At 43.7% G+C, this 26,955-nt stretch overlaps 1 protein-coding gene across 1 annotated transcript in view; it reads right to left on the bottom strand.

Annotated features, from left to right (window-relative positions):
• Positions 1-26,955, bottom strand: part of Fhod3 (formin homology 2 domain containing 3) — a 472,090-nt gene that overhangs the window by 389,625 nt on the left and 55,510 nt on the right. Inside the window, 2 exon segments of the mRNA XM_047526634.1 lie at positions 10,513-10,577; positions 24,407-24,513. Of these exon segments, the coding sequence (XP_047382590.1) occupies positions 10,513-10,577; positions 24,407-24,513 (172 nt within the window).

Genomic DNA, 26,955 nt, shown 5'->3' with positions numbered 1-26,955 from the left:
GCCCAAGTGTGTACTTGGGAGCACCTTTCCATTCCAATCCTTCCTTTGCATCCTTAAGGAGAGCACAATCTAAGAGTACACAGAAGGGACCACCTGCTTATTATTTATAAAACATGCTTATTTCAAAGATATGAGTTTTTCCAGGAAACATTCCAACTTTTCCATACTTGTCCAAACTAGAGAATTCTAAATATCAAAAGTGGAATAATTGAAGAGATTCACAACTTTGACCCCAGTGCCAGTAGCTAGTCAGGAACCCTGGTATCCTCAGGTCTTGGGTTGACCAATTCCATTTTGGGGAAAAAAATAAAATTGTAATGGAAGTTTAATGACCCACAGTCTCAAATCTGTCTACCCCTCAGAAAAAGGTAGCAGCTAAAACTTACTTTAAACATGTTAACTGGGCACTACTTGGGTTCATCTTTAAGAGTTCCAAGATGTCTTGCCCCAGTTTAACATTCAATACAATTCAGGGATCCAGTTCTGAATAAGGATAATGGGACCCCTCGAGAGTTAGAAGACAGGTATTTCATGCAAGTCAGTTCTGCCTCTAGGAATAGAGCCTCTAAAGACTCCTTCCTATGAAAGCTACTCCATAACCACATTTAAATTTTGTTCCAATATCCTGTAAAGCAACAAGACATGAGACTTTTTTGTGATACTATCTTCCACCATTTGCCCAGGGATTGGCATGTGCAGAGCATTATGCTTGGGCCTGTGCTCATGTCATCTCCTTGAGGGATTCCATCACCACCAGAACAAGGCACGAGGTCCCCTTCCCCCCCCTAAGTGGCCGACAGGCCTACAGGGTAGCTTACCCAGTCACACAAAGACAGGCTAGGATTCACACTCCAGTTCATCTGATTTTAAAGCACATGCTACCCTCTTTTTCCCATTCTTTTTGCTCACAGATCAACCCCAAATATAAGTGCTTTACTGGATCCAGCACCAATAAATTTTTTAATTCTCATGACTATTCTGAAAGGAAATATCATCTTCTTTTGGTAAGTGACGTCACATGGATAAGGTCACACAGCTTCTCAGGGTCTGGTGCTGGAGCCTGTATTCTCTCATTGGTCCATATGGCACTAGTGAAGGTCTCACAGCCAGACGACATTGCCACATTAAGTTCCCAGTCAAGGACAGAGGCAACAGCAGAGAGGTTGAGCACAACACCCTGCATCAGGCAGACCAGACTCCAAATCTCAGCTCTGCCCTGAGGGACCTTGGCTAAGCAGTTGTACCATGAGCGCCTCAGTTTCCCCATCTATGAGGTCAGGATAGAAATTCCCAGAGATTATTGTCTGGATTAAGTGAGATAACATCTACCAAGAGCTTTGCTTGGTGTCTGGTAGGAAAGGTAAGAAGTACTCAGTGGAAATTTCTCTGACTTCATAAAAGACAATTTTAAAAGTAAACTACCTATTATAACAAAACCATTCTTTTCTATTAAGAAGTTAGATGTAGGTTTCAATTCCAGCTCTGCTGTTGGGCCTGTGTCCCTGTGTGAGCTACCAAACCTCTGAATCTCTCTCCCCCTTCTACAAAGCAATAATAATGTGCATCAGGAGCATAAATGGACTAACCTATTGAACTCCTTGTACATAGCAGGTACTCAATAATGGTCATGACTCAGGTAGAGCACAAGACTCAAATCCCCTGGCCTCAGGCCTTCATGGCAGGCAGAACATCATGATTCAGATTGCTTTCAGACAAAATCCTCATACCTAAGTCCCTATGCTCCTTCCATTCATTCATTCCTAGGTGACAAGCCCCACTCAGGAGGAAGTTTACCAAAGAAAAGAGTACAGGAAGGCTAGAAAGACTCTCCAAAGTCATCCCACACCAACAGAAACAGTCACCCTTGTGGGTCCACCCCCGGGTCCCCAAGCCAGCACTCCCACTGGAGCACTCTCTAACACACAAAGTCCACACACCGTCCTCAATGAAGCGTTCTCCTGCTGCCTACTGGCTAACCAACAAGGAAGAATCTGGGGACAATAGCATCCCCAAAAGATGATTAGCAGGCAGCTTGAATAGAAAGCCACAAAAGCTAGTCCTGCCTCAGATCATTAGCTAGACCACCTCTGCTTGCACTCCAACCACAGACCCAGCTTCACGCTCCCAGCTGCGCCAGGCCAAGGCCCACCGCCGTGGCAGCACCCGCGCTCACACTGCTCTGCCCAGCACACGTGCAGCCCACCAGAGAGCACTGCTTCTGGTTGTCACACCACCCGCGGGGCCAAGAGCCAGCCTGGAAGTGACATGCTACTCACTTTCACAGGTTTGCACTCTCTGCTTGCTTTTGCTTTCAGTTGTCTTTTATTCCTCTCCCTGAGACAATATCATTACGGTTCCTTTCGGAAGGAATTAAACTTAGGATTATTAATGTTTTCCTCAATCAACAATTAGGAGTCCTCTTCTCTGCCACATGGGGCACCAAACGGTTCATCTTCAAGGACATAGGAGCAAGCTGCTACCAGGCGCAGCATCCATAACGCATAGACCTTCTCAGACAAGAACAAAGGTGCCCGTTAGGGGCACAGAGGACTCCCAGCCTCCAGCCTGTCCCTCCTGGTTCTTTTTGGGCAGCTCCTAAAGCCAGAGGCCAGCATGTGAGGTTCTAGTCAGTTAAGAGTCTCAGTTTCCTGGGATTTCCCAATATGAGTCCTGACAGGCACGCGTGTCCTATCAGGGTAGAAGCCTGGAAAGGACAAGAAGTCCCACCTCTCTCTACAACGGTCTATAGCCTGGCTCCAAAGGCAGCATTCTAAACAGAGAGTCAGCTCCCAAGGGTCAAGGCCAGTTTTCTCAGCTGACCTACCTTCCCCTCAGGCAATCTGTGAACCATACGGGAGCTCAGCCGGAACCCCATCCTTTGAAGCCTGCTCAAACTTCACACACAGAAAATGTTTCAAAAGACATTTATTTAGATGCTTTGGCAGCACTGCTCAGGCTTCTCAGACTGGAAGGGCCATCACAGCTTCTACAATCTCATATCTAGAGAAGGGCTGGAGCTGGGTTCCATTTTCCTAAACACAAGAGTATCAGGCCAGTGTAGGCAACACCCATCAGGGACACCAACCTGTACCCCATATTTTCAGCCGTGAAGCTTTGAGAAAACACCTTAGCATTTGTGGGCTACACTTTCCAGCTCCTGCATGGCTCAGAGGGGTAGTGAGGGCCCATGAAACTGGGTGGGAAAGGACCTAACTGCAAATGTGAGTCAATCAGTGATCAGGTAAGCCATCAAAATTTTTCTAGTTTGTTGGTAGAGTTCCTCTCAAACTAATGATCTTTGTAGCCTTTTGCAACTTTTGAAATACATGCGACACAGTCTCTCATTAAGAGTGTTCTTAAGTTGACAAATGAATCTAAAGTAGATACGTTGTAAAGTGTAAGAAGTGACTGGGGAATGAGCTGTGTGTCTGGCCCCATCCCTTGTCAAGGTTTCTCTAAGTCCAGGTGTTCCAGCCCACATGCTCGCAACCAGTACTGAGATTACAGATAAACCGTGTTACTTCTGGGCACAATTAATGACAGCATTTGTTTTGGGGGGTTTTTCAACTATGCTAACAATTGGCAAACCTTTTAAGTTTTCTCCTTGGCTATCCTGTCCCTCTTACTTCAGTACATGAACTTGAGATGGCAACACTTGCAACAAATGTTCCAGTGCTTTTGCCCCTTTAAATCTTGTACTGGTTGTATGTTTTACCTGTCTTACACAGACACACACGTTAAAAACAACTCCCATCAAGCATTCCTAATACAACAGAAATGGACAATATGACCCAAGATCCCCCAGGAATCCATTTTCCCTGGGTCTCTCAGGAGATGTGAACAATACATTAATGCAGAGTCAATCTTGAAAACACCTCCATGTATCAAGACATTAGCAAGTATCCATTCTCCTTTTGAATTTCCACTTTTTGAATATCAAAATTTTTGACAGCAAGACAAACCATTTGTTTCCCAAAATGGACTGTTCAGTGACAAAAATGAAGTTGTCCCTTCATGGGGACAGTCATGGGCACAAAGTACTGTCTCTACAGCTTGCACTGCACCACACAAACAGCCAGATTTGCAAGGGTCTGGGGGAAAGCATTTGTACACAGTCCAGTTAGAATCACTCAAAAGTACAGCATCTTCCCTAAAAGGGGTTAAAACTGAAGGTTTTGCTGGAAAGCAACGTTGCAGTCTAACAGCCGGCACATATAACACCTGCTGCAGGTGCCCCCACCAATATGACTATATCCTCCATCAATATTTTTTGCCAATATTTCATGATCCTCTTTAAGTGACCAGGATGTAAATAGTTACTAGAACAGTGCAAACACACTGAAAATGATTCTAAAACAATGTTTGAACTCCAGTATCCAACATCTCAAGATCCTTAGAGATGAAAGATCACGAAGTCCTAAGGGTACCAAAAGTCATTTAAATAAAATGGAGGGGGGCGGAGGGGTATAGCACAAATAAGAAACAAAGCTCCCACAAGAGACCTTCAATTCACATGTTCACATCCATATTTCTAGTCTAGATGCCTCTTGATTCCCACAGCTGACCTGAATTCCTGGTCATATCTGGCAGGTTCTCATGCTACCTCTCTCACAGGTGTGTCTTTATTCATCCCCTGAATTTGTTTACCTACATGTCTGCAGATGCCAGAGCCAAGCTTTACATTCTCTAGTTGCTCTTTCCATTTGTGGCGAGAACTCTGAATCGTAAGATCACAGCATTTGTAGAAAGAGGTGGAACAGAACTGGACACTCACTAGCATTTCAAGACTAAACCCCAATGTAGGTTAACAAGCCTGGTAGCGAGTTTTGCATCCTTCTCATATCCTTTTCTCCCTCTTGGGGCTTGGGAATGGACCTGGGGGATCGGGCTTATCTGTCAGTCACAGTCTGATAAGGTACCTTAGGAAGGTGGCCACCCAAAGTGGACAGGGGCTTACAGACCAACTTTAGAAATCTCCTCCTGTCCAGCTCCAAGGGCCTTCTAGAAATGAACTTTTTGTGGGATCTGCCACCTGAACCTGTGACAGATTAATAGGAAAACAGATGATGGGAGGTACTTGTCTGATTAACCCATGGAACTTACTTTTACATAGAAAACAGAACCACAGGCAAAACTGGGTCACAAACTTCTTGGGGAATAAAAGGGAGGTTTTTTTAAACACACACACACACCCTGTAGTCTCCTGTTGCAGGGGAGACCAGTTATACAGGGCCTCTGCAGAAGGATGAGCACCTCTTGAGGAATGAGGGAAAAATGGGTCCCAGGAAGCAAAAGATAGAAATCCACTGCACCTGACCCCTTCAGGAATGTGCATGGCTGGACACTGTGAGCCTGGTCACCACAAAGTCCAAGGACAAGGCATGAAGGCAGCCCCCTCACCCCAAGGCTGCTGTGATATTGATGGCAGAGAAGCAGAAGCAGCCTCATGCAGGAAAGCAGGATGGGGTCAGCAAGAAGTCTGAGTCCAAGATCTGAATACACAGAAAGCAGAATCTGGGGGTCGGGACAAGAGGATAGAATGGCTCTGGGTCAGGGGTCTCGTGACCAGGGAACAGTCATCTTGACTCCGTTTCTCAGTCATGCAGTAGAATAGGGGAGGGCTTCTAAGTGGACAGCAGAAGATCAGCAGCAGCCACCTGGGCCCTATAGCACCTCAGGGGCCAGATGTCCAAGATCACTTGTCACTGTACAGGGCTCATGTCTCGGCAATCAGTGCTCAGTAGCACCTCGTCTTCATTAGCTAACATAGAAACATCACCGAGGTGCTGCCAGGCCCAAGAATGTCAAAGAGGCAATTTGCTGCTTCCTAAAGAAAACCTCTAGTTCTAACAGAAACTTCAAACTGACACTGAGCCAAGAGGCAGGAAGGACCACAATGAAATCTGACAAATTCTCCACAGCCTTGTGTCCTCGCTGCAACCCACCCTAGAGTAGAGCCAGAAAAGGAAGTTGGAGGGGTGCCTCCCTGTGGGGGCCAGGAGAACTTTTCCCCTTCATGACAAACTAACTCAAACTCACCTGAGCACAGATGGAAAGATCCTCAGAGGTAAGGGAAATGGTACCCAGCCTGGTCAGAAAGCACAGGGAAGAGGGAGGGGATGGGGGAACCAAGCTCAGAACTATAGACTTAAGAAAGGTCATGCCTGAGAAAGGGATGCGGGCAAGGCCAGAGCAGGGCAGGGGTTGGGAGCCAGATACCACAGCACCATTCCCCATGCTTTGGATCCAGAAGCCCAGGATCCCACACTCCAGTCACTATGGGGGGTTCAGATATGGACAGGACCTGTACTTCACCTGGTCCCACCACACACACACACACACACACACACACACCACCTCCACCAATAAAAGTCATTGTATTACAGGATCCTTTCCCGTTATGGTTTCAGGGAACCTCAGGATCCTGCTCAACACTGTGCTCCACGGAGCCACCTCCCTAAACTGGTTGGCACACGAAATGAAACCCCCCACTCTCATACTAGAAACCTGTTTTTGAAGAAATGCTCCATTATTTGCCATTCACCTCTTTGCTATAACCGTACTAAAATGCAAAGCAAACCGCTGTGTAACTTGGCTTTCAAGGAGAAAATGCTTTGCAAATTATACTGATGCCTCATTCGCTCATGTTTCTGTTACTGGAAATCAACTGCTTTTCCACATCAATGGACAAAGCAGTCTTTTCTCATGTTTTCTTCCGTTAAAATTATCTTTATCCCTGTAACCCTTAGAGTAATGAAACTAATCTCATGTAGAGATTGCCTACTTCAGCCACCTTGTCAGCTTCTTCCCACCCCCTCTCCATGGACAGACCTCACTGTCACCTAGGCTGTGGAGAAATGCCTCTGAAGACCCTGTGCCAATCTGTTCTTTTACAGTGTTAAATACAAATGAGTCCTTGGAATCTTCAGTCAAATTCTACCCTTTTGCTGGACACACAAGCACAGGCTTTCTCAGTCTCAGAGAATCAATTGACAGGATTTATTTCCTTAATGAGAAGACAGGGTTAGCTTCAAAAAAAAATGGAGCATAAGAGATTTTGAGCCAAAAAAATGCAAAATTGTCTAAGTCCGCTAGTAGAAAACACATTAACTTTAGGATCCTAACAATTTCACCCTTTTTTATATTGTTTTATATCCTAGATTCCATTCTCTCACCCATGATTCTTAAGCTCCTTTCCTCTGCATGGCAAGACAGCCATCAGAATATTTTTTGGTATCTAAATAGGATCGCTGACAGGGATCAAAAATCTATTTTCTCTACTAACCTCATAAAAAGCAGATTTCTCATGTCTATCAGATATTTAACTTATATCTGTAAGATCAATGTCCATGAGAGGACTATCAATACTTCTATTTCTTAGTGGAACTGAAGCTATATTAAGAAGGCAAGTCATGCACTCTTTGCTACAATGTTACATCAAGTGATCATACTAAAAATGTACCAAGAAAAATTACAGTGGAGAAGAGCATGAAGGACCAAAGCCTGTACCAAAATCTCATTCCACCCTCCTGACAAATGCATCAGAATTGCAGCACTATCAAAAAGACCTTTCTCAGCTCCTGGCTGTGACCATCAAAGCAGAGCCCCCGTGGCTTTCATTTTTAGTGAGGTTTTCTTGTTGCTAACTATGAAGCTCCACTCCACTCTCATCCCAAGGGGTGCAGGGTTCCAAAGTTAGTGCTGGAGAATTCCAAAGACATGTCACCTCCAATTTGTCAACACACCATCCTGGATTCTAAACATTCCTATACTTAATGAAAACAGGAATGAAGGGGAAGAGAATGTAGGGTGAGGAAAACAGTACTTCGGAGAAATTTACCTGATAGTATTTTAGACCCATAAGACAAAAACTGATGCTGAATCCTTCCAGAAAAGGAGGATCTTTGTGGTATTAGATGTGTGATGTTAGTCCTACAGCAGCAATTGCTATGCTCAGTCCCTATAGTAATTCACCTATCTCCTACATGGTTAAGAGGGAAAATAATCTGGAAAGGAAACAAGGACTCAACCAATGGGAGAAAAGGTTTTTCCCCCTCCCTTGTTGCAATTTCCTTTGTAATTTCAATTGGAGATTGAGGTTTTGTTTGGCTTTTTTATACCAAAGAAATCCTGTCTGATGTTGCCACTTGGAAAGGGAAAGAATATGTCACAATGGGAGGAGGTGCTTCATAAACACGACACATACATTCCATTTTCTATACATAACCAAAGGATATTTAATAATAAATTATTATAATAAATATTATTGTTATAATAAATATAATAATAAATTATTATAATAAATCTATTCCAGATCATGCCAATAGAAAATGAAACAAGAAAGAAGGTTTTAACACAAAAGAAAGATTGCCTTCTTGGGTGTTAGTATTTATACAGTCAAACCTTCTCATCTGGCATACTGAGGCCTGAAGTGACTGATAGTAAAAACTGATCAAAGCAGAAAATTATTTAAAAACAATGCATACATGCTTTTTAAACTTTAACTTACCCCTACGAGGACCAAAGCCACAATTTACCTATGAAGAGGCACAACTGGTTCTATGAGTGAGAAGCTACTCACTGGACTTCCATGAGGACTTTCTTTCCTGAACCACTCTAAAAACATGGTCTACAACTTCCTGTCTCAGTTTCTTTCAAGTCAAGCAAGAACTGAAGACACTTGACAAAAACAGAATCCTTCTAGATTTCTCACATTCCCCATCTTTCATAAATGTCATAACCCACAATGAATTTTCAAAGTATTAACTTGTATATGCATATTTTCTCAGTTTATAAAATATTGAGGGACCTTTTCATTAAATTATGTAATTCCAATAATGGGTGCAATTGACAAAGAGGTTTGGGGGCACACACTCAGCAATCATTTGAACCCCTGTGGTAGGAAGGCAGGAGTGCCCTGGTCAAGGGTGAGCTCAGCTGGCTGCAGTGTTCAGCACACCATGGGACAGGATGCCTGCTTTTCCTCCATTACACAGCACTTCAGAATATAGAAGTTAATGCACTGAGTCAATAACATGGAAGCTGTTTGGAGAAACTCCTGTACTTGAAATAATTTTATACTGCAGAAGAAAAAATTTGTTTTAAAAAAAAGGAGTCTATTCAGAGTTTGGTCAAGCCCATTTTTATAAAGTCTGTTTTACTATCCCTAAAAAATGCCAATGTATACTCATGTCCCAAATGTCTAGTGGCTGTCAGCTATGTGTCATTGTTTAAGTTCATTAGTGCTTAGCATATATGATGTGCCTGGGTTTGTCCTAGATCTGGGATGTGGGTAGGGGGAAGTTTATCCAAAGTGATAAGCTACAGGTCTTTTCTTAAGGGAGACACGATTGATACATGTATAATTATAAACAGGTAATTAAAAAGCCACTGGTTAAATATAATTCAACCACTCAGTGCTACCAGCAACTACAAAGTGTAACAGCTGATGTTGGCTGCAGGTCCTACAGACTTTATTTCCCAATACATTATAAACCCTCCCAACACCCTGACCTTCCAGTCTGAGGGTTATAAGTCACCTACATGATCACTCTTGATTACGGAGTGAGAACAATGTTCTCAAGATACTTGCAACCTCACCACTTCACTGCAACAAGAAAGCAGAGAGGAAGAACTACCAGAAACCATTTCTTCCACTCCACCCATGAAACCACACTCCAGGTGCAGCCTGGGACTCAACAGAATGATTTATTTTCTAATTAGAGACCTGAATGAAGACCACTGCATATCTTAAAAGAAAAATTACAGATATTAAATACTCCCACACATAGTCAATTTTAGTTCTTTTTTTTTTTTAAAGAACATTATGTCCTTGCTTCAACTTTATCCAATACCAGGAGGAGACAGGCCACAGCATTGTAGAACATTTACATGAGGTTGTCTATTTCATGTAAGAAATCAGTTTTCCACCATTGAACCTGTGTTTACAGGCAGGGAAACCAATGGGTTCAGCAAAACCCATAGCTGCAGGAATGGCCCCTGTGGTGTGCCCAGGTGACCTCATGTAAGACATTCTGAGCCTCAAGTGTATTCACCCAATTAATACCATTTTGTTCTGTGTCCGCATGTGCCCCTTTGCTGACCCAAGATTTCCAATCACCTGACCAAACCCAGAACCTCACAATCTGCTTCCCCACAAGTGGATTTCACAGATCCACCAGGAAATACCTAAAGGTCACATCAACAGACTAGAGGTCACACTGGTAACAACCCAAGAAGAACCTGTTCTCTCCCAGCACTGCCAGGAAGAACCTCATTAGCAATCTGTCAAACCCAAGCTCCAGTCACATCCAAAGAGCAAAAGAAGCCAGCATGAAACAGGACTCAAGAAAATCATTGCTAGAATGGACTTCACCGAAACTCTAAGAGCCCACAATAGGCCTGGACCAAGCACATGACATGATTATGATAGTTCATAACAGTGACGCTCTCAGCCCATGTTTGATCGCTGAGGGTAGACAGCAAATATGCCCAGCTGCAGATGTCACTCACCGATGCAGGCATGGACCCTCACAGACAGCTGCGTCCTCAAGATGATGCTGTGCTTCTTGCCCCGCCTAAGGGAGACAGGTGACAAAACACAACGTGTCAGAGTCAGCAAAGTCACCCCCAATGCTGTCGATCAACTTGAAGGTTCTGATACAGCCACCTGGAAGATTTCCAAAAAAGCAGGATCCTTCCTAGACTGAACAAGAATCTGTCCTGAAATCATGCGACATTACAGGACTTCAAGGAAGCACAACAGACTAACTTTGTTGGACTGGCACATTTGTTTTATTGCCAAGCCCTGTCAATTCATTCCATCCAGAGTTCGCACGGAGTCATGCTTGACCATGCTGGGAAATTTTTAAAATCTGGGTCTGAGAAGTGAAATTCCTGGAATGTAATGACCCAATCTGCTTGATCATTTCCATGGCTATCTTTCATTTTTTTACATGGTTACAGGAAAGGGAACACAATACAGGGCAATCAGAAAGAGCTGCTCTGCCGGGCATCAATCCACACGGATGCCATGGCTTTTCTCTGTACTCTTATAGGAAGACGAGAGTCCACATACAGGCCATTCACAATGGGCTATGCCAATTGACGCCACTCCCCATCTCATTGTTTTCTTCTCATTTTGTTTTTCAGGGAGAAAAAGAAGGATCCTCCCCAATTCCACTCCTACCAGGGCCCACCCTTCATAGTACCCAGCTCTTTCAAAGTACAGAGCAGCAGGCAGGATGTGAATGGAAGAAAACACAAGTCCTGGCCACCTGGGATAACAGGGACCCTGAGCCTCGAGATACGGGAAAGGGGCTGAGGTGAAATGGCCACAGTGTGGCAGTGACAGCAGCAGCTGAATTCCCTGTCCCAGCCTCATCTCTCCCCACAGGGAAAGACTGGCCATGTCTCCCTGCTTCCTGGCGCTGTCACTGTGTGAGGAGGAGGAAGACACAGAACTCACTGAGGCACCCTATTAATACAGTTATGAATGATCCACAGTAGTGACTGTATCAGTTTTTTCACTCTTGAGACCAGATAATAAAAAGGTTTTTTTTGATTCTTTAAAGGAAAAAGGAAACCCAGTTTTATAGTCCTAGAAAAGCATTCTAGCCTCCAGCCCAGCAACTGCTTGTGGGTGGAGAATCTAGGGCTGCCTTTGAATTGCAGTAAGGCTCATCTGTTTTTGCATGTTTGACTGGTTTACATCTCCTGTGTGCTGGGCATTCATTTTAAGATGCTTAAAACACATACTCAACATCTGGCCCATCTACAGAAGTCCAGTTTGAGATTTCTATAAACATTTCTGCAAAACTTTATTCCTCACAAAACAAAAACAAAAAACACTCCTGAAAATTCTGACATGTTCTCCCAACTTTTGCAATCATCCTATGAAAAAAAAATTCATTAAGTGTATTGAACTGAATTATTGGAATTTTTTTTGTTTGATGACCAAGAAAGATGTCCTGGGGTGGGGCAGCACCAGCAGGTGTGTTTGTCTTAACTGAAGAGCAATAAAGCGCTGATGGCTTCCAATCCCAAGGGTTTTCTGTAATCCACATCAGTAGCAATTGTAATTCAATAGTAAGCATCACGTGAGCTTTGATAAAGCATGCATTGACCAAAGTAAACACTTCTGAATACAAGTTCTGGAGGTTTCCCCAAAGGGTCTGAATGGCAACATCAGTTCTTACCTGCATTTCCAAGCCTTCTGGTCCACCCACAGACCATTCCCCACAATTGCACAAGCCAATTCCTTAAAAATCTCTCAGGGGATAGATCAATAGATAGCCCATTGATACGGTTTCTCTGGGGACCCCTAACCAATACAAACTTTGGCACGTGCCTTCCTGGAACTTCCACATTGCAGAAATGAAATTGGAGAAGCTGTCACTGGATACCGCAGTAAGCACTTCAGTGACGCTTTCTCCCAGAGATGGGTGTGCTAGAGCCCTTCCATAGCTGCCACACCTTCCCAACTGCCCTTGAGCAGAGTGAGAGGGGAATGTACTGGTACCAGAACCCTGTGACCCAGACCCAAAGGCAGCTCAGTGTGACCTAACTGTCCTGGGAGGATCCCAGTCCCCTTATCAGCATGGCCAATGCAGGGGAAACAGCGCCCGTCCAGCTGCTCTCCGGAACCAGGGGCCACCCTCACCCTCAACCACACCCAAGGCCAGCACTGCCCCCATGACAATGGGATTATCTAAAATAAATATGCAACTCAAGGAGATACCAGTCAAGGCATGTGCACCAGGGACATGATGGCACTCACACTAAATTTGCCACCACTTCCGGGATTCTCAGAAAACAAGAGTTTCTCTTATAATAATGCTTATGTCCTTGGGGGGAAAAATCTGGTTTAACCATTTAAGGCTCCCGAAACCTGTGTGTTTCCATTCTGTGGAAAATGTGCCTCTCAAGAGCACATTTTTGCAGGAATAACAAAGATCTTGTAATAAGAGCAAGGGTTAATACTGAGTAGTATACGGTCGAAGGTTTGACCATTTTTTGCACCAACAGTTGAACTGATGCCCCAAAATATTCCTCCAGTCACATCAGAAAAACCTATTAGATCAAGGGTAGAAATCCATAGCTAATCATCCTGTGGAGGACTAGGGCCCCTCAGTAGTTGCCCAAAGAATAGAAAGTTCTTAACAGCTTCCAGTGCTGTAAGATTCAACTAGCACTCTCGCCCAGGGATAAAGAGATGAAGGGGGATTTGAACCAGTCATCCACTAGAAAAGAACATGCTAAGATTAACTTACTTAGAAGCTCAATGTCTAACAAAGAGAGCCAGCTGCCATTATATTCATCTCCCAAAATACTCTGGTCTCCCCCAGTGGACTAGGGGGCGGCGGGGTAAATAAACTCAAGTCAGTTTTAGGAGTAAAAAATGAACAGATGTCAGTTGTGTGATCTTTGCCAAGTTACTTAACCCGAGTCTTGGCTTCCTTGTCTGTACAATGGGATGATAGTGCCTAGTTTCTCTGGAGGGTGTGAGGACTGGATTGGTTCATGCAAGCAGTGTGCTGAGGACATGCCTGGCACATGTAGGTGTGGGGCAATGTTCTTGGTAATGGTACAGGGTGTTTTTCTTCCTTTCAGCCACTTCCCCTCCATCCTTCCATTCCTGTCCTAATGTCTGGCTAGCCTCTCGCTCTCTTCATGTCTGCCCCTCCTCATTCCTTCCACCTCTCCCATCTTTTCTTTTTCTCTCCTTTTTTGTTGCCCATTCAAGAATCTACAGCAATGATCCATTTGTTATTGCTTCTCTTTCCTGCTCAATTAAAATTCCAGGGATTTAACACTTGAACTTTTTCAAGGGACCCTACTGATTCTTGTCCCTCCTGTGCATAGCCTTGGGTGTACTGGTCTCCAAGGATGGAATCACCTGCTCTAACTGTAAGGAACAGAGTCCCAAGATACATAGGGATCCATTTGGAAGTGCCCTTATGTCCTGTGACATAAGCATGAAGCCCCTGCATATGACCAGAGGGAACAACCAAAGCCCTGCCTCCTGGGTGCCTTCTCGGGGAGAAGACTGGTTCCACCATGTTTTCAATGTCCCTACATCTGCCATATTTCCTCATCCCAAAAGCTGAAACTTTTTCCCATACCCAAAGTCTCTCATACATGAGCAGTTCTCCACAGCTTTGTAAGTTTTAATGAGATATAAGTTAGAGAACATAAAATTGATTACCAGTATATTGATAGAGTTGTACAGTCATCAGAAAAATCTAATTTTTTTCACTGCCCCAAAAAGAAACCTCACACCCATCTGCTGTTTTTGCCTATTGCCACACCCATCCCAGTCAACCACCAGTTTGTCTCTACACATTTGCCTTTTCTGGACAGTTCATACAATTTATACAATGTCAACTTGTGCCTGGTTTCTTTCACTTGGTCTGTTTTCAAGGCTCATCCATCCCAGGAAGGGTATTCATATTTCACTTATTGCCAAATAATATTCTATCATCTATTTAGGCAACATTTGGTTTAGCTATTCCTCAATTGAAGGATGAGTTGCTTCCACTTCAGGGTTAACATAACAGTACAAATTTTTACCTAGGCAAGCCAGGCACAGTAATGCACACTTGTAATTCCACTGGCTCAGGAGGCTGAGGCAGGAGGATGGCAAGTTCAAACTCAGCCTCGTCAACTTAGTGAGGCCCTAAGCAACTCAATGAGACCCTGCCTCTAAATAAAACTTAAGGAGAGAGGTGGGGCCAGGATGTGGCTCAGTGGTTAAGCACCCCTGGTCCAATCCCCAGTAACAAAAAAAAAAAATTTACCTAGGCAAATGTTTCATCTCTAGAGATAAAATTGCAGGGCTATATGATATTTCTATGTTTAACATTTTAAGAAACTGTCACACTATTTTCCAAAGTAATTGTACTACTCTATATTCCCACCAGTAACATAAAAGGAGTCCAGGGTCAACACATTACTGTCATTTTGATCCTAGTATCTCATCATGGGTTTGATCTGTATTTCCCTAACGACTTACAGTGTTGAGCATCTGAGGGCTTGTTGGCCACTTGTATTTTTACTTGAAGAAATGTCTATCCAGATCCTTCGTCCCTTTAATTGGTTTATTGTTGAATTGCAAAAATTCTACATTCTGGATTCAAGTCCCGTATCAGAAATGACTTACAAATACTTTTCATTCTGAAGCTGAACTTTTCACTCTCAATGATGTCTTTTGAGGTGAAAAATCTTTTTCATTTTGATGAAGTACAATTTGTATTTTCTTTTATCCTCTGTGCTCTTGGTGTCGTGTCTAAAAGACTATTGCCTAACCTGAGGTCATGAGACTTACTCCTGTTTTCTTCTAAGAATTTGATAGTTTTAGCTCTTACATTTAGGTCTAAGACCCATTTTGTTCATTTCTAAGCATGCTTTTAGATTCCCCCCATGTCCAGACCATCTCTTTTTCCTTGCCTTCCACACCTGGCTCTTCCCTAAAAGGGGAGAAGCCCTTATTTGACACATTGACAGTTTCCAGGCAATCCCACTACCTCTACCACCATTCTCAGCTCCTCTACACCAGTGACATCCTAAATCACCTGCGTGCCACACCCCATCTTTGCCCAACTCCTCTCACCACCTGACTTTGTGGCTTGGTGTCCTCAACTGCTCACTCTGCAAGAGCCTCTCTCCCCTTGCATAGGCAGGCACTGCTGGTTACCTATCCCATACCCATTTTCCTCCTCTGTCTTATAAAAAGAGCATTATTTTGTTTGGGGTAACAATGTACATCTTCCATGCAGCACGGTTCTCAGTGTCATTGTTGTACATGACAGTAGAATGCATTTATACATCTGATAGATCGTACATAAATGGAGTGTAATCTCTCATCAGTGAGTTATTGGTGGAAGTTGCTGGTGGAGCTTTTGGAATGCTCTTTAAAAGGGGGATTAGACCCAGGAAGCACCAGTATTTAATCACTAGGATTCTATCCCCAGATGACAGTGCTGTCTAAAGGTCATATTCTAGAAAAATAATGTGTGCAGAGTATACACAGTATCAAGGATAGGTAAGAGATCTCTCTTCACCCTTCCCCTTTGAGGCAGGGACCACTGTCACCCAATATCCATAGCAATAGAGAAAGTGAACTGAACACAAGTCCACAATTCATGGTATGACCCTGAGCCCAAGTTTGGCTAACATCATGTGAGAAGTTTATGTCGACAGAAATGTGGATACACACCCTTTGTTCTTTTCCTTAATGGGCTAAGATTCAGATGAGATGTTAAGAATGAAGGCAGCCACCCTGAACCCAGAAATGGGATCTTCATTTTGAGGATGCAATACCTAATTTACCAATCCCCCCCCCCCAAAAAAAAAAAATAGAAAGAAAGAAAGAAAACTAAATTTGGGCTCTTGGGCAAAAAAAAATTTTCCCCCAAGAATTTAACATTTATTTTTATGTGGCACTGAGGATCAAACCCAGAGCCTCCCCCATGCTAGGCAAGCACTCTACCACTGAGCTATTTCCCCAGTCCTAAACTTATTTTAACTGTCATATTTTCGGATTTCTTTGTGAGAGAAGTCTGTGCCCTCGCCAATACAGATGCTGGAGAAGGAGGAGACATGTTGTAAATATGATAAAGCATGAAAGATTAAAGCCAGACCCAGAGGATAAAATGAGCTAGAGTTCCTAGGAACACCACGTAATCAACATATTGTTCTTGAATCAGCCTATTTATCCACTATTTTCTTAGAACAATTTTGGGTTTACAGAAAAACTGCAGAGTACGGTGTTTCAAGATACCCTCCTGGCTCCACCCCACACCATCCTGCCTATTAACATCTTGAGTAGTTACATTTGTTACAACAGGTATGCCAATTATTATTCAGTCCATGGTTTACTTCAGGATTCAGTTTATGTTGACCGGTTCTAATGGTTTTCACAAAAGCACATCCTGTAGCCAACATAACAGTAGTCAGATCACCCTAAAGTCCCTGTGCTCCATCGACCCACCCCCTCATGCCCAGCCCCCACCCCTGTCCTCTGGCAACTACTGAGTTCTTTACTGTAGCCATAGTTTTGCCTTTTTCAGGATGCCATGTTTGGAATCAGACACCGTAATTTTCACAGACTTCACAAAATGGGTTTGTTTCCTGTCTTTTCTATCTGATAGCTCATTTTTTTAATGATAGCTCATTTTTTTTTAAATCACTGAATAACAGTCATTGTATGGATATATAGCAGTTTGTTCATCTATTAAATAACATCTCGGTTGCTTCCTTGGTTGCTTCCAAGTTGGGGCAATGATGAGGAAAACTGCCATAAACATTCATGTACATGTTTTTGTGAGGATGCAAGTTTTCAGTTCATTTGGGTAAAATACCTGGGAGCACGACCACTGACTCAGACGGTCAGTCTCTATTACAGTGTAGGAAACAATCAGACCATCTTCCAAAATGGCTGCACCATTTTGCATTCCCACCAGCAATGAGGAAGTGTCTGCTGTTCCACACACTCACCAGCATTTGGTGGTATGCTTGGGATTTCAGCTAATCTAAGGTGAATGGGAAGCTCACCGTTTTAATTACATGATATTGAGCATCTTTCCTTAAGCCACCCAAATGTCTTCTTTGGGGAGGTATCAAGTCTTTTACTTACTTTATATTTGGGTGTTGTGTTTTCTTATTGAGTTTTAAGACTTCATCCTTTAATATGTGCTTTATACATATTTTCTTCCCATCTGAAACTTACCTTTTCATTTTCTTAATATCCATTTTTTTTTCCATGACAAAAATATACAAATGGTAGCCAGGCTCAGTGGCACATGCCTATAATCCCAGTGACTCAGGAGGATTGCAATTTAAGGTCCACCTCAGCAACTTAATGAGGCCCTAAGCAACTCAGCAAGGCCCTGTCTCAAATGAAAAGTGGCTGGGGATGTGGGTGGCTCAATGGTTCAGCACCCCTGGATTCAATCCATAGTGTACACATACATTCATACACAGAGTAAGCTACTGTGTGGGTTGTTAGTTACATGCAGCTAAACCCAACTTTTTACTGAAATATAGTACTTGGTCATCCAAATGTTGCCACCCAAGCAACAGCTAACTCTGACCCTTACCAGAAGATCCTCGTCATCTCACCCTCTTGCCTATCCCTCAAGGACGAGGCTTACCAAACTGCACAGCACCCTCCCTCCAAGGGATCTCTCCTAGCCCCTCTGGTCCTTGATGCTTCTCACCTGTGTCCCAGGCCAACATTTCTCATGAACCAGCTTATTCCTTGATTGTGACTTGCCACAACCTCGGATTAATATGTATAAATACCTCCCCCTCCCCAAATTGTGCCCAGTGATAACTTTGCTACTTCTGCCTTTCCATACACTATCCACCTGATGTCATGTGCCCATTTATTTATCTCTCTACATAAGCTGGTACCAAGGTTCCAGATTCACAGCTTCCCTCTCCTCCCATGAATCGTCCAGGTCCCAATTCTCAGCCACCAGGTTTAGGGCTACTAAGTCACTCCCTTCTTGTCCCCACAGTGGGCCACACCTGACCAACCTGCTCCAAGTCCTTTCCACCCATCTTCCTCCTTCCATCCCCCTCACCAGACCCCTACTTGAGGGGATCTGAGAGGGCCCCCCATTTGCATGTAGTTTGTCTTCTGCAGACTCCAGTCCACATCCTGCAGCCCAGCTCAGGCCCACACACTTACCTGCTGCCTTCCTTGTCCTGTCCTGCAATTTGGCATCATGAAGGTACTGCCAGCCCCTCTGATCCCACTGGGCATCCAGCACGGGAGTACATCCACTCTTTCCAGCAACCTGCAGTCCGTTCAAGGCTCAGTGGAGGCTGCAAGTAGGACTCACCTGGGGTGGCTTTTAAAACTGACACTGCCTGAGCCCACCATCCCAGTTCTAATTTTATGAGCCCAAGACTGAGCATGGAAGGGGAAGTTTTTAAAACTCCTCAGTTGGTTGCAATATTCTCCAAGACTGAGAACCATTGCTCTAGGTCCCTAACCAAATATCAGACCACCTGGGACAGTTTTTTTGAAAAACAAGATTCCCAGGCCCCCCTTCAAACCTCCTAAAGCCCAGAAACTAGAGATTAGCATTTCTAAGCAGCTTCTTTCAGAGTATTCAGGGGCAGTTGACCTAGCTCTAGTACTGAACTCACCCCAACAGTCCCTGTCCTCTGAGCAACCAGCTTCTCCCCCAGGGCCATGGGGCAGGTGTGGGTGGTCTGCACCTTGAGTTGGGCTGTGCACAGGGAGTGAGTGCAGCAAACCCCTCGTGCCCCTCATCCCTGATTCCACAAGCTCCTCAGCTGCAGGCCTGCTCTCAGCTGAAGCTAACTGTCTAAAGAAGCAAGGGGAGGTGTGGTTCTTCATTTCTTCCTTCCACACCCCACCAATTTTTTTTTTTTTTAACTTGGGGGTTTCATTGGCTGCTTGCTTGGGTTTGGTCTTTCTGATTCACCAAGTTTGGGACTTAGGTGAAATGGTGATTTCCCATTCCAACAGTCCCGTAGGCGATAGCCCCACAGGCAAACACGTGACTGGATGAGGGTAACTTTTACATTAGGCCCTAACAAGAGGAAAACAATTCTTATTCCTTCAAACTTGACAATCGAGAGGCAAAGACCTCTGTGTGCATCTGATAAAGACCCTGAAATGCCTTCTCACCCACTCACCCACAAACAGCATTTGGTGGACCCCACACGTGGATCCTTGGCTCGGGGGCTATGGGCTGAGAAGCTAGTTGTCTAAGAGGCAACTCAGAGGAGCCCCAGATGCCTGCACCCCTCTTGACTGACCCACAAAGCCAGAGGGAGCCACCCAGGTGGGCTTCCTCACAGTCCTGGCCAAGCACCCATCCATTCAAGGTTTCTGAGCCACTAGCCTCACACTGCCAGGTCCCCCACCCCACCCCACAGAAACATGTGGGCCACAGGGAGAGGATTGTCAGCCCCTCAGCAGAGGAGAGGAGAACAATGTCGCGCAACCAGTGAGCAGCTGCATCTTGTAAGCTGACCCTTGGCACAGGTCTGGAGAGAGCCACACCAGGGAAAAGGTGAGCACCCCAAGTTACCTAGGAATGCGTACAACATCCAACAGCCACACTGTCCTCACACTGTCCCTAAAAAAATGTCTTCTCATGCCCTTACCTACTGCCACCCAAACTGCTATCTTCCCTGGGGTACCCCTAAAAGCCCACCTTCTCCATGGTGGTTCCCTTGAACCTTGACTGGCACTAGTTTCCTCCCAAGGTGCTGGTAGGACTGGGGGTAATGGGAAAATTGGTGGGGCCTCTGACAAGCTCAACCCTGTGAGAAGGTTCTGTTTTCTTAGCTACAAAGAAATCAAAATTTCAGCCTACTTGATCTATGCAGGCTCTTCTAGGTCTGAAAGGGCCTAAAATCCAGCAATCCCCATTTCAGTGTACCTTGTTCCCAAATTTTGACTATAATTATGTCAATGGCTATGATTTTTGAGTGTGTGTGTTGAATGCCAGGAACTAACTTAATATCTTAGGTACCTCATCATGCTTTACCTCAAAACAATCCCAGGAGGCAGTGGCATGATAGTATTATAGGGAAACTGAGGTTCAGAGAGGTGAGGTTCAGAGAGGTGTGTTTTGCCATGAGGCTAAACACAAAGCCCATGTCCCTAACCATTGTGCAACACCCAACAGGGGTACCAGAAACCCTGCTCACACAGGGAGGGAAATGGGATTGAGAAACATTGTCCTCATTGTATAAATAAATTTTATAAATGTCCTCATTTTGTAAACCATCAGAAGTAAAGTGACTTGCACAAGGTCACACAGTGGCAGGGTCAGGAATAATCTAGAGGCTTCAAGGCTTCTGTTTCATGCATCGTGCTTTGCTTGCTAATTTCCCTGGCCTTGGAAAGCAATAAACAGACCTTGCTGCTTTTTTCTTTTCTTTTCTTTTTTTTTTTTTTTTTTTTGCATAATAATTGCTTTGTCCTTCCACTTTTGAAGGTCTTTCTCTCTTCTCTGATAACCTGAGTGATAACTCTAAACAGATAAGTTAATTTTTAATCTTGGCACAAAAAAGCAGGGTAGTAGACAACAACAAAGAAACAAATCCCTCCAGCAAGGAAACTCACTCAGAACACACCATATGAAAAATACCACAATCTTCATCCATATTCATTAGATGGTCCCAATATTAGCAGATATTATCCTATAATTTACACAAAGAAATTAAGGGCCAAACTAATACTTTCTTTTGCCACTTTCTTACCTCAAAAGGGCAAATCTTAACGAGGGAATAATTTTAACTCCCAATCATGGGATACATGAGTTCTCAGCCACAGACTTGGCCAAATGCCACACATCTGGGAGAGGACCGAAGAAGAACTCTCAGGGCAAGTGACACTGCAACTAGCCCAGTTACCCTGCTTACCCATGTGGGCAGGGCTCAGTCTGCAACTGATTGCGGGCCAGTGCCCAGAGATTCGCCATGTACTTCCAGTACTCAATGGTGGTAGCTAACCTGGGGATGGCAGGTAACCTGGAAATGCCAGAACAGCTCCATCCTGGCAGGTCTTCTGCAACCTGGGCCAGGAACAGGTAAGGCCCTCCACCAGGAGATCAGAGGAGGTGGCTCCTTCATACTCTTTGAGACCATAAGGGGGTGTCATCTTGAGCATGTCCCAAAGGACAAGGAGTGGGTCACTATCAATGAAGACCATTTTAAAGATATAAAACCTCCCTCTGGGGTGACTTCGTGTCCAAAGTGTAGCTACCCAACATCTTGGGGGTCAGTTTCCCCTGTTTGCAGTTCCCCATGTCTTGAGTCCCCCCTGCTCATCATGCTGTAATTCATTTTCCCAGCATCTCTCACTATTAAAGTGCAAAAAAAAAAAAAAAAAAAAAAAAAAAAAAAAAAAAAAAAAAAGATATCTAGGCTCTACCTATTTATTGGACTCATGGCCAGGTGAGGATTCAGAAGGGAACAAAATTAGAAAGCAGGCACCATGATCCCTGGTGAGCTTGCCATGGGATCCCCTGGCTCTTTGGGAGCAGCTGTGGAAGAGCACCCAGCCACCAGATGCTAGTGTCGCAGTGAAAGCTGTAGTGTCACTGATGGATGATGGTGACAAAGGTGTCTTCCCTGGAGCCACCCTGCAGTATGGCTGCATGTTGTTTCCACTGGAAGTGGTGTTGAAGACCAGGACTGATGTTCTGGTGTAAACCAGACACCCATCACCAAAGGTGCAAAGCACAGGCTGAGTAGACCCTGAAGTGCTGGTATCCAGAAGCACTGGGGTGGCAGTGGGCAACAGACCTGGGAACTGATCACATCTGTGTTAAGACCTGGCTCACCACCTCCTGGTTCTGCCACTCTGGACATGTAATTTAACTCCTGACTCTCAGGTGTCTGGGATGAAAAAATAGATGCAATCAAATACAATTACATGACTATTATGAAAATTAACTATTAAAGAAAGACACTGTAAATAATGTGCCTAGAATAGTGCTTGGCATAGCACATGCTCCATAAAGGTTACTTCCTTCTTCACCCTTTATTCTTATACTGCCATCTGATATATCAACACTTTTCCCCCTGAGCTGCCATCTCTAAATCATTCAAGTTTTGGTAAAAAGAAAACAAAATCCAACAGGACAAGGTCTTCAAACCTAACACCACTTGAAACATTTTTCAAGTTGACAATGATCAACTCATAACACTCCTGGGGTCTGTTTGATCAGTGAGCCATGAAGTCATCCAATTAGGCTGTCATCCAGCCTGCACCCTGACATCTTACATAAAGGGATGTCATTGCCAGATACTTGTTAAAAACTATTGAGATGTAATTTCTCCGAATCTGTCAGTCTATGGTGTTAACTTTTTAAATGATAGGGAGTAGACTCTGGTGTGACTGGGGAGGCCAGAAAGGTCCTCTGAGGGACACCCTTCTTGCCAGAGTGGTGGATGGGCCGATGGTGGTTCCCAGCATCTTTTCCCACACACTTTGTTAGAGCCCTCACACAGGAAGCAAGAAGGGTGTTCTCAGGATCGTTGCTGGATCCCGTCATGGCCTGTCGTCTTCTTGGTGCTCATGGCTATGCCACTCAGGAATCGGTTCAGGTATTGGGTCATTCACCTGGTCACTAATATTCACCCAACACCTTCAAAGTGCTGAGAAGATGCTAGATGCTAGAGATTCAGAAGGTACAGTTGTGACATCATGGAGTTTTGGTGGGAGAGAGGGATGATTAGAAGAACAATGACCATAAATTGTGAAGAGTATTTAAATGGGAAACCCATGAGGCCACCAGGTTATACCTGAGTCAGAGAGTTACATGAAATCAACACTAAGAAGGCTCCAATTTTTCCCCATTCTTTGAGCTATTTATGAAAAATCAAGACTCTCAGACAGTATTTATCTGACTATATTTTTAAATGGGTAAGATATATCTTCAAACAACTTTTGGGGCGGGGAGGTTCCTGCATACCAGATGAAGACAGCTGAGCGTTACTTAGGAAGCATCAGTGAGCCTCTAAAGGTCTCTAAGGGAGGTGATAAAATCAGAGATACTTGGTTGAAGATGAATAGGAACATCAAAAAGGATGCAGGGGCCCCATCAGAAGGTGATTTCAGTAATCTAATGGCTGACTCCATGTGCACATTTCAACAGAGATTTTGCTGTATGTACACACCTCTGATTTATTATGTCAGTATTGCTTCATTCTGACTCATGATAATCAGAAGTATTAAGCAACCTAGATGTAGGCTAAAAGCAACTTGATGTTTATGAACATAATTATTTTCTTCACTGTAATGAGCTGAAAATATGATAACAGCACATAAAACCATCTACTAGGGCATCTGCCAAGAAAAATGAAATAGCCAGCAAATTATTGTAAACAATGTTTAAAACAGTTGTCAATCCATTAAAATCTGGAAGATATTGATTTTTTTTTTTTTCTTGGTACTGGAAATTGAACCCAGGGGCACTTAAGCACTGAACCACATCCCCAGTCCTTTTTATTTTTTATTTTGAGACAAGGTCTTGCTAAGTTGCTTAGGGCCTCACTAAGTTGCTGAGGCTAGCTTTGAACTTGTGGTCCTCCTGCCTCAGCCTCCTGAACTGCTGGAATTCCAGGTATAAGATATTGATTCAATTGTGATATTTGGATGGAAAAGTAACTTGGAAGGTAAAGACCATGTGTTCAATTAAAATACCAGAAATTTTCCTAGGGTGGGCTACCCCTGAGTAACTTTGTCAGAAAAATTTCCTCAAAATGGAAAAGGGTCCGCAGTCACCATTGAGTCACCTGCACGGCCCTTTTGAGGTTACATTAATTTCTCCAGAGTATTTTAAGCCACCAATGCACCCTATTTCCTGGTACGTGGGGAGCAGTCAGTAGGAACAACAGTTGCTCTTACCCAGCGTCATCCTGGAAACCTTCCAACTCATCCCGCTGCTCTGCCAGTGTGGCCTCCAGGTCCAGGTAGGTGCCATTGTGGGAGAGCTGCAGCGTACAGTCGTCCAACTGTGAGAGAAAGAGCAAGTTAAGCCCAGTCTGCTCCTTCAGTGGGGGCTTCATGTGCAGAAGCCACCCTAACCAGCAAGTGTTTTTAAAAAACAAGCATCAAAAAATGTTTGACATCTCTAGCAATCAGATAAATGCAATTTAAAACTACACCGAGATTCCATTTCACTCTAGTCAGAATGGCAATTATAAAGAGTACAAGTAACAATAAACGTTAGTAAGGATGTGGGGAAAAAGGTACTCATACATTGCTGGTGGAACTGCAAATTGGTGCAACCTCTATGGAAAGCAGAGTGGAGATTCCTCAGAACACTTAGAATGGAACCACCATTTGACCCAGTTATTCCACTCCTCCGTCTAGACTTAAAAACAGGATACTACAGTGACACAGCCACATCCATGTTTATAGCAGCTCAACTCACAATAGCCAAGCTATGGAAACAATCAAGGTGTCCTGAAATGGATAAAGAAAATGTGGTATATATACACAATGGAATATAACTCAGTCATAAATAAGAATGAAATTATGGCATTTTCAGATAAATGGATGGAGTTGGAGAATATCATGCTAAGTGGAATAAACCAATCCCAAAACACCAGAGGTCAAATGTTCTCTCTGATTTGTGGATGCTAACCCAAAACAAGGGAGTTGGGGAGAAGGATAATAGAAATAGATTGGATTAGATAAAAGGGAGGGAGGGGGAAGCGAATAGGAAAGACAGTAGAATTAATTGGTCAAAACTTTCCTAGCCTTGGATTTGTACACATGACCAGAATAACTCCACATCATGTACAACCACAAGAGTAGGAACCTAATAGAATAAATTATACTTTTTGTATGTATATTCTGCCAAAATATATTCTACAGTCATGTATAACTAAAAATTTTAAAAGAAAATAAAAAAGAAAAACCAAGCATCATTCTGAACTGTGTGGCATAACTAGAAGAGGTAATCCATTAGTGCAAATAGATCAGGAACAAACTGGGTACCAAGTGGACAGATAAGACGTCTGTTAAAGGACTAGTATTAACAGGGTCCAAAAGACAGATAAGGCAGGAGAAGCAGCTCTCTGGGCACTAGGCCTCTGCCACTTTCCACTCAGAAGGTCCCAGAGGAAGCCATGAATTTGCTCAAAGGAACCAAGATCAAGATACTGGTGTAAACATGGATTAAGAGTCACCAAGTTTAAAAGGTAGATTTGGCAGGGAATACGTGCTGTTTCTTTTGACTCAGTGAGAGGCCTACTTAGATTCTGTGGTCACACCTGGCACATTACAAATAATAGTTGTCCAATAAACATTTTTGCAGTTGAACTCAAAGAAACCAGTTTCATCTAAATGGCAGTGTATTCAAAGTACAACATGCACAGGAGGAAATTAGGTCTCTTTGTTGCTAGTCTAATTTGTTTTGTTTTGTTTTGTTTTGTTTAACCAACACATTAATTATCTTCTGGGAACCCTTCTAAACACGTAGGCATAGAAAATCATTTGATTCTCCCAAGAACTCTTTGCTCTATTGTTAAACCCATTTTACAGATAAGGAAACATAGGCCTAAATAGATATTAAGTTGCTCACCCAGGGTCACAATCTGGTAAATGGTGGAGCTGAGATTTCGACACTAGCAACCGGATTCAAGGTCATGCAGTCACTGCACACTGCATCTTCTCTATGGATCGAGACTCTCAAGGGACTTGAAAAATCATCACACTCCAACATGCAGTTATGTCATTGGTATTCTGGCATGACCAAGGCAAGGTCAAATGTTTGCCAACCCCATTCTCATTTCTTCCTGGGCACAGAGGCTACATGCCCCAGCCTTATAGATGAGCTTTGGTCACATGACTGAATACAATCAACAAATTGTGGGTGAAAGTGAAGAAAGTCCCCAAGAGACCTGGCCATAACACCCCTGTACCGCAGTTCAACTTTCTACTCTTGCCTGTAAATATATACAGAGGAATAAGAGGAAGACACCAAACCCCAGAAAATGACGAGCCCCAAATGGAAGGAGCTTGTGTTCCTGCATCACTGCACGGAAGAGAGGAGCTGCCCAGTCTCCACTGACCTGTCCTGAGCTGTGACAAGATCAAGAAATGAGCCTTTGCTCATTCTTAAGTTATTAAGAATATGAGGTTGTTGCTGGGTACAGTGGTGTATGGCTGTAATCCCAGCTACTCCAGCGGCCGAGGCAGGAAGATCACAAGTTCAAGGCTAACCTTGGCAACTTGGTGAGACACTGTCTCCAAATAAAATAAAAAGGGCTGGGAATGTAGCTCAGCGGTAGAGCAGCCCTGGGTTCAGTTCCAAGTACCAGAAAAAGGGATTTTGTTACATTTAAAATGATTGCACTTAAAAATATAGAAAAATAATTTTAACAAAAAAGAATGAAATTAACATTGTGAAGAAACCCAAATGTATAACTTCACCTTTGGTTTTCTCA

Source organism: Sciurus carolinensis, chromosome 15 (genome assembly GCF_902686445.1).
Source record: "Sciurus carolinensis chromosome 15, mSciCar1.2, whole genome shotgun sequence".
Classification (NCBI taxonomy): Eukaryota; Metazoa; Chordata; class Mammalia; order Rodentia; family Sciuridae; genus Sciurus; species Sciurus carolinensis.
This window is presented reverse-complemented; position numbering and strand designations above follow the sequence as displayed.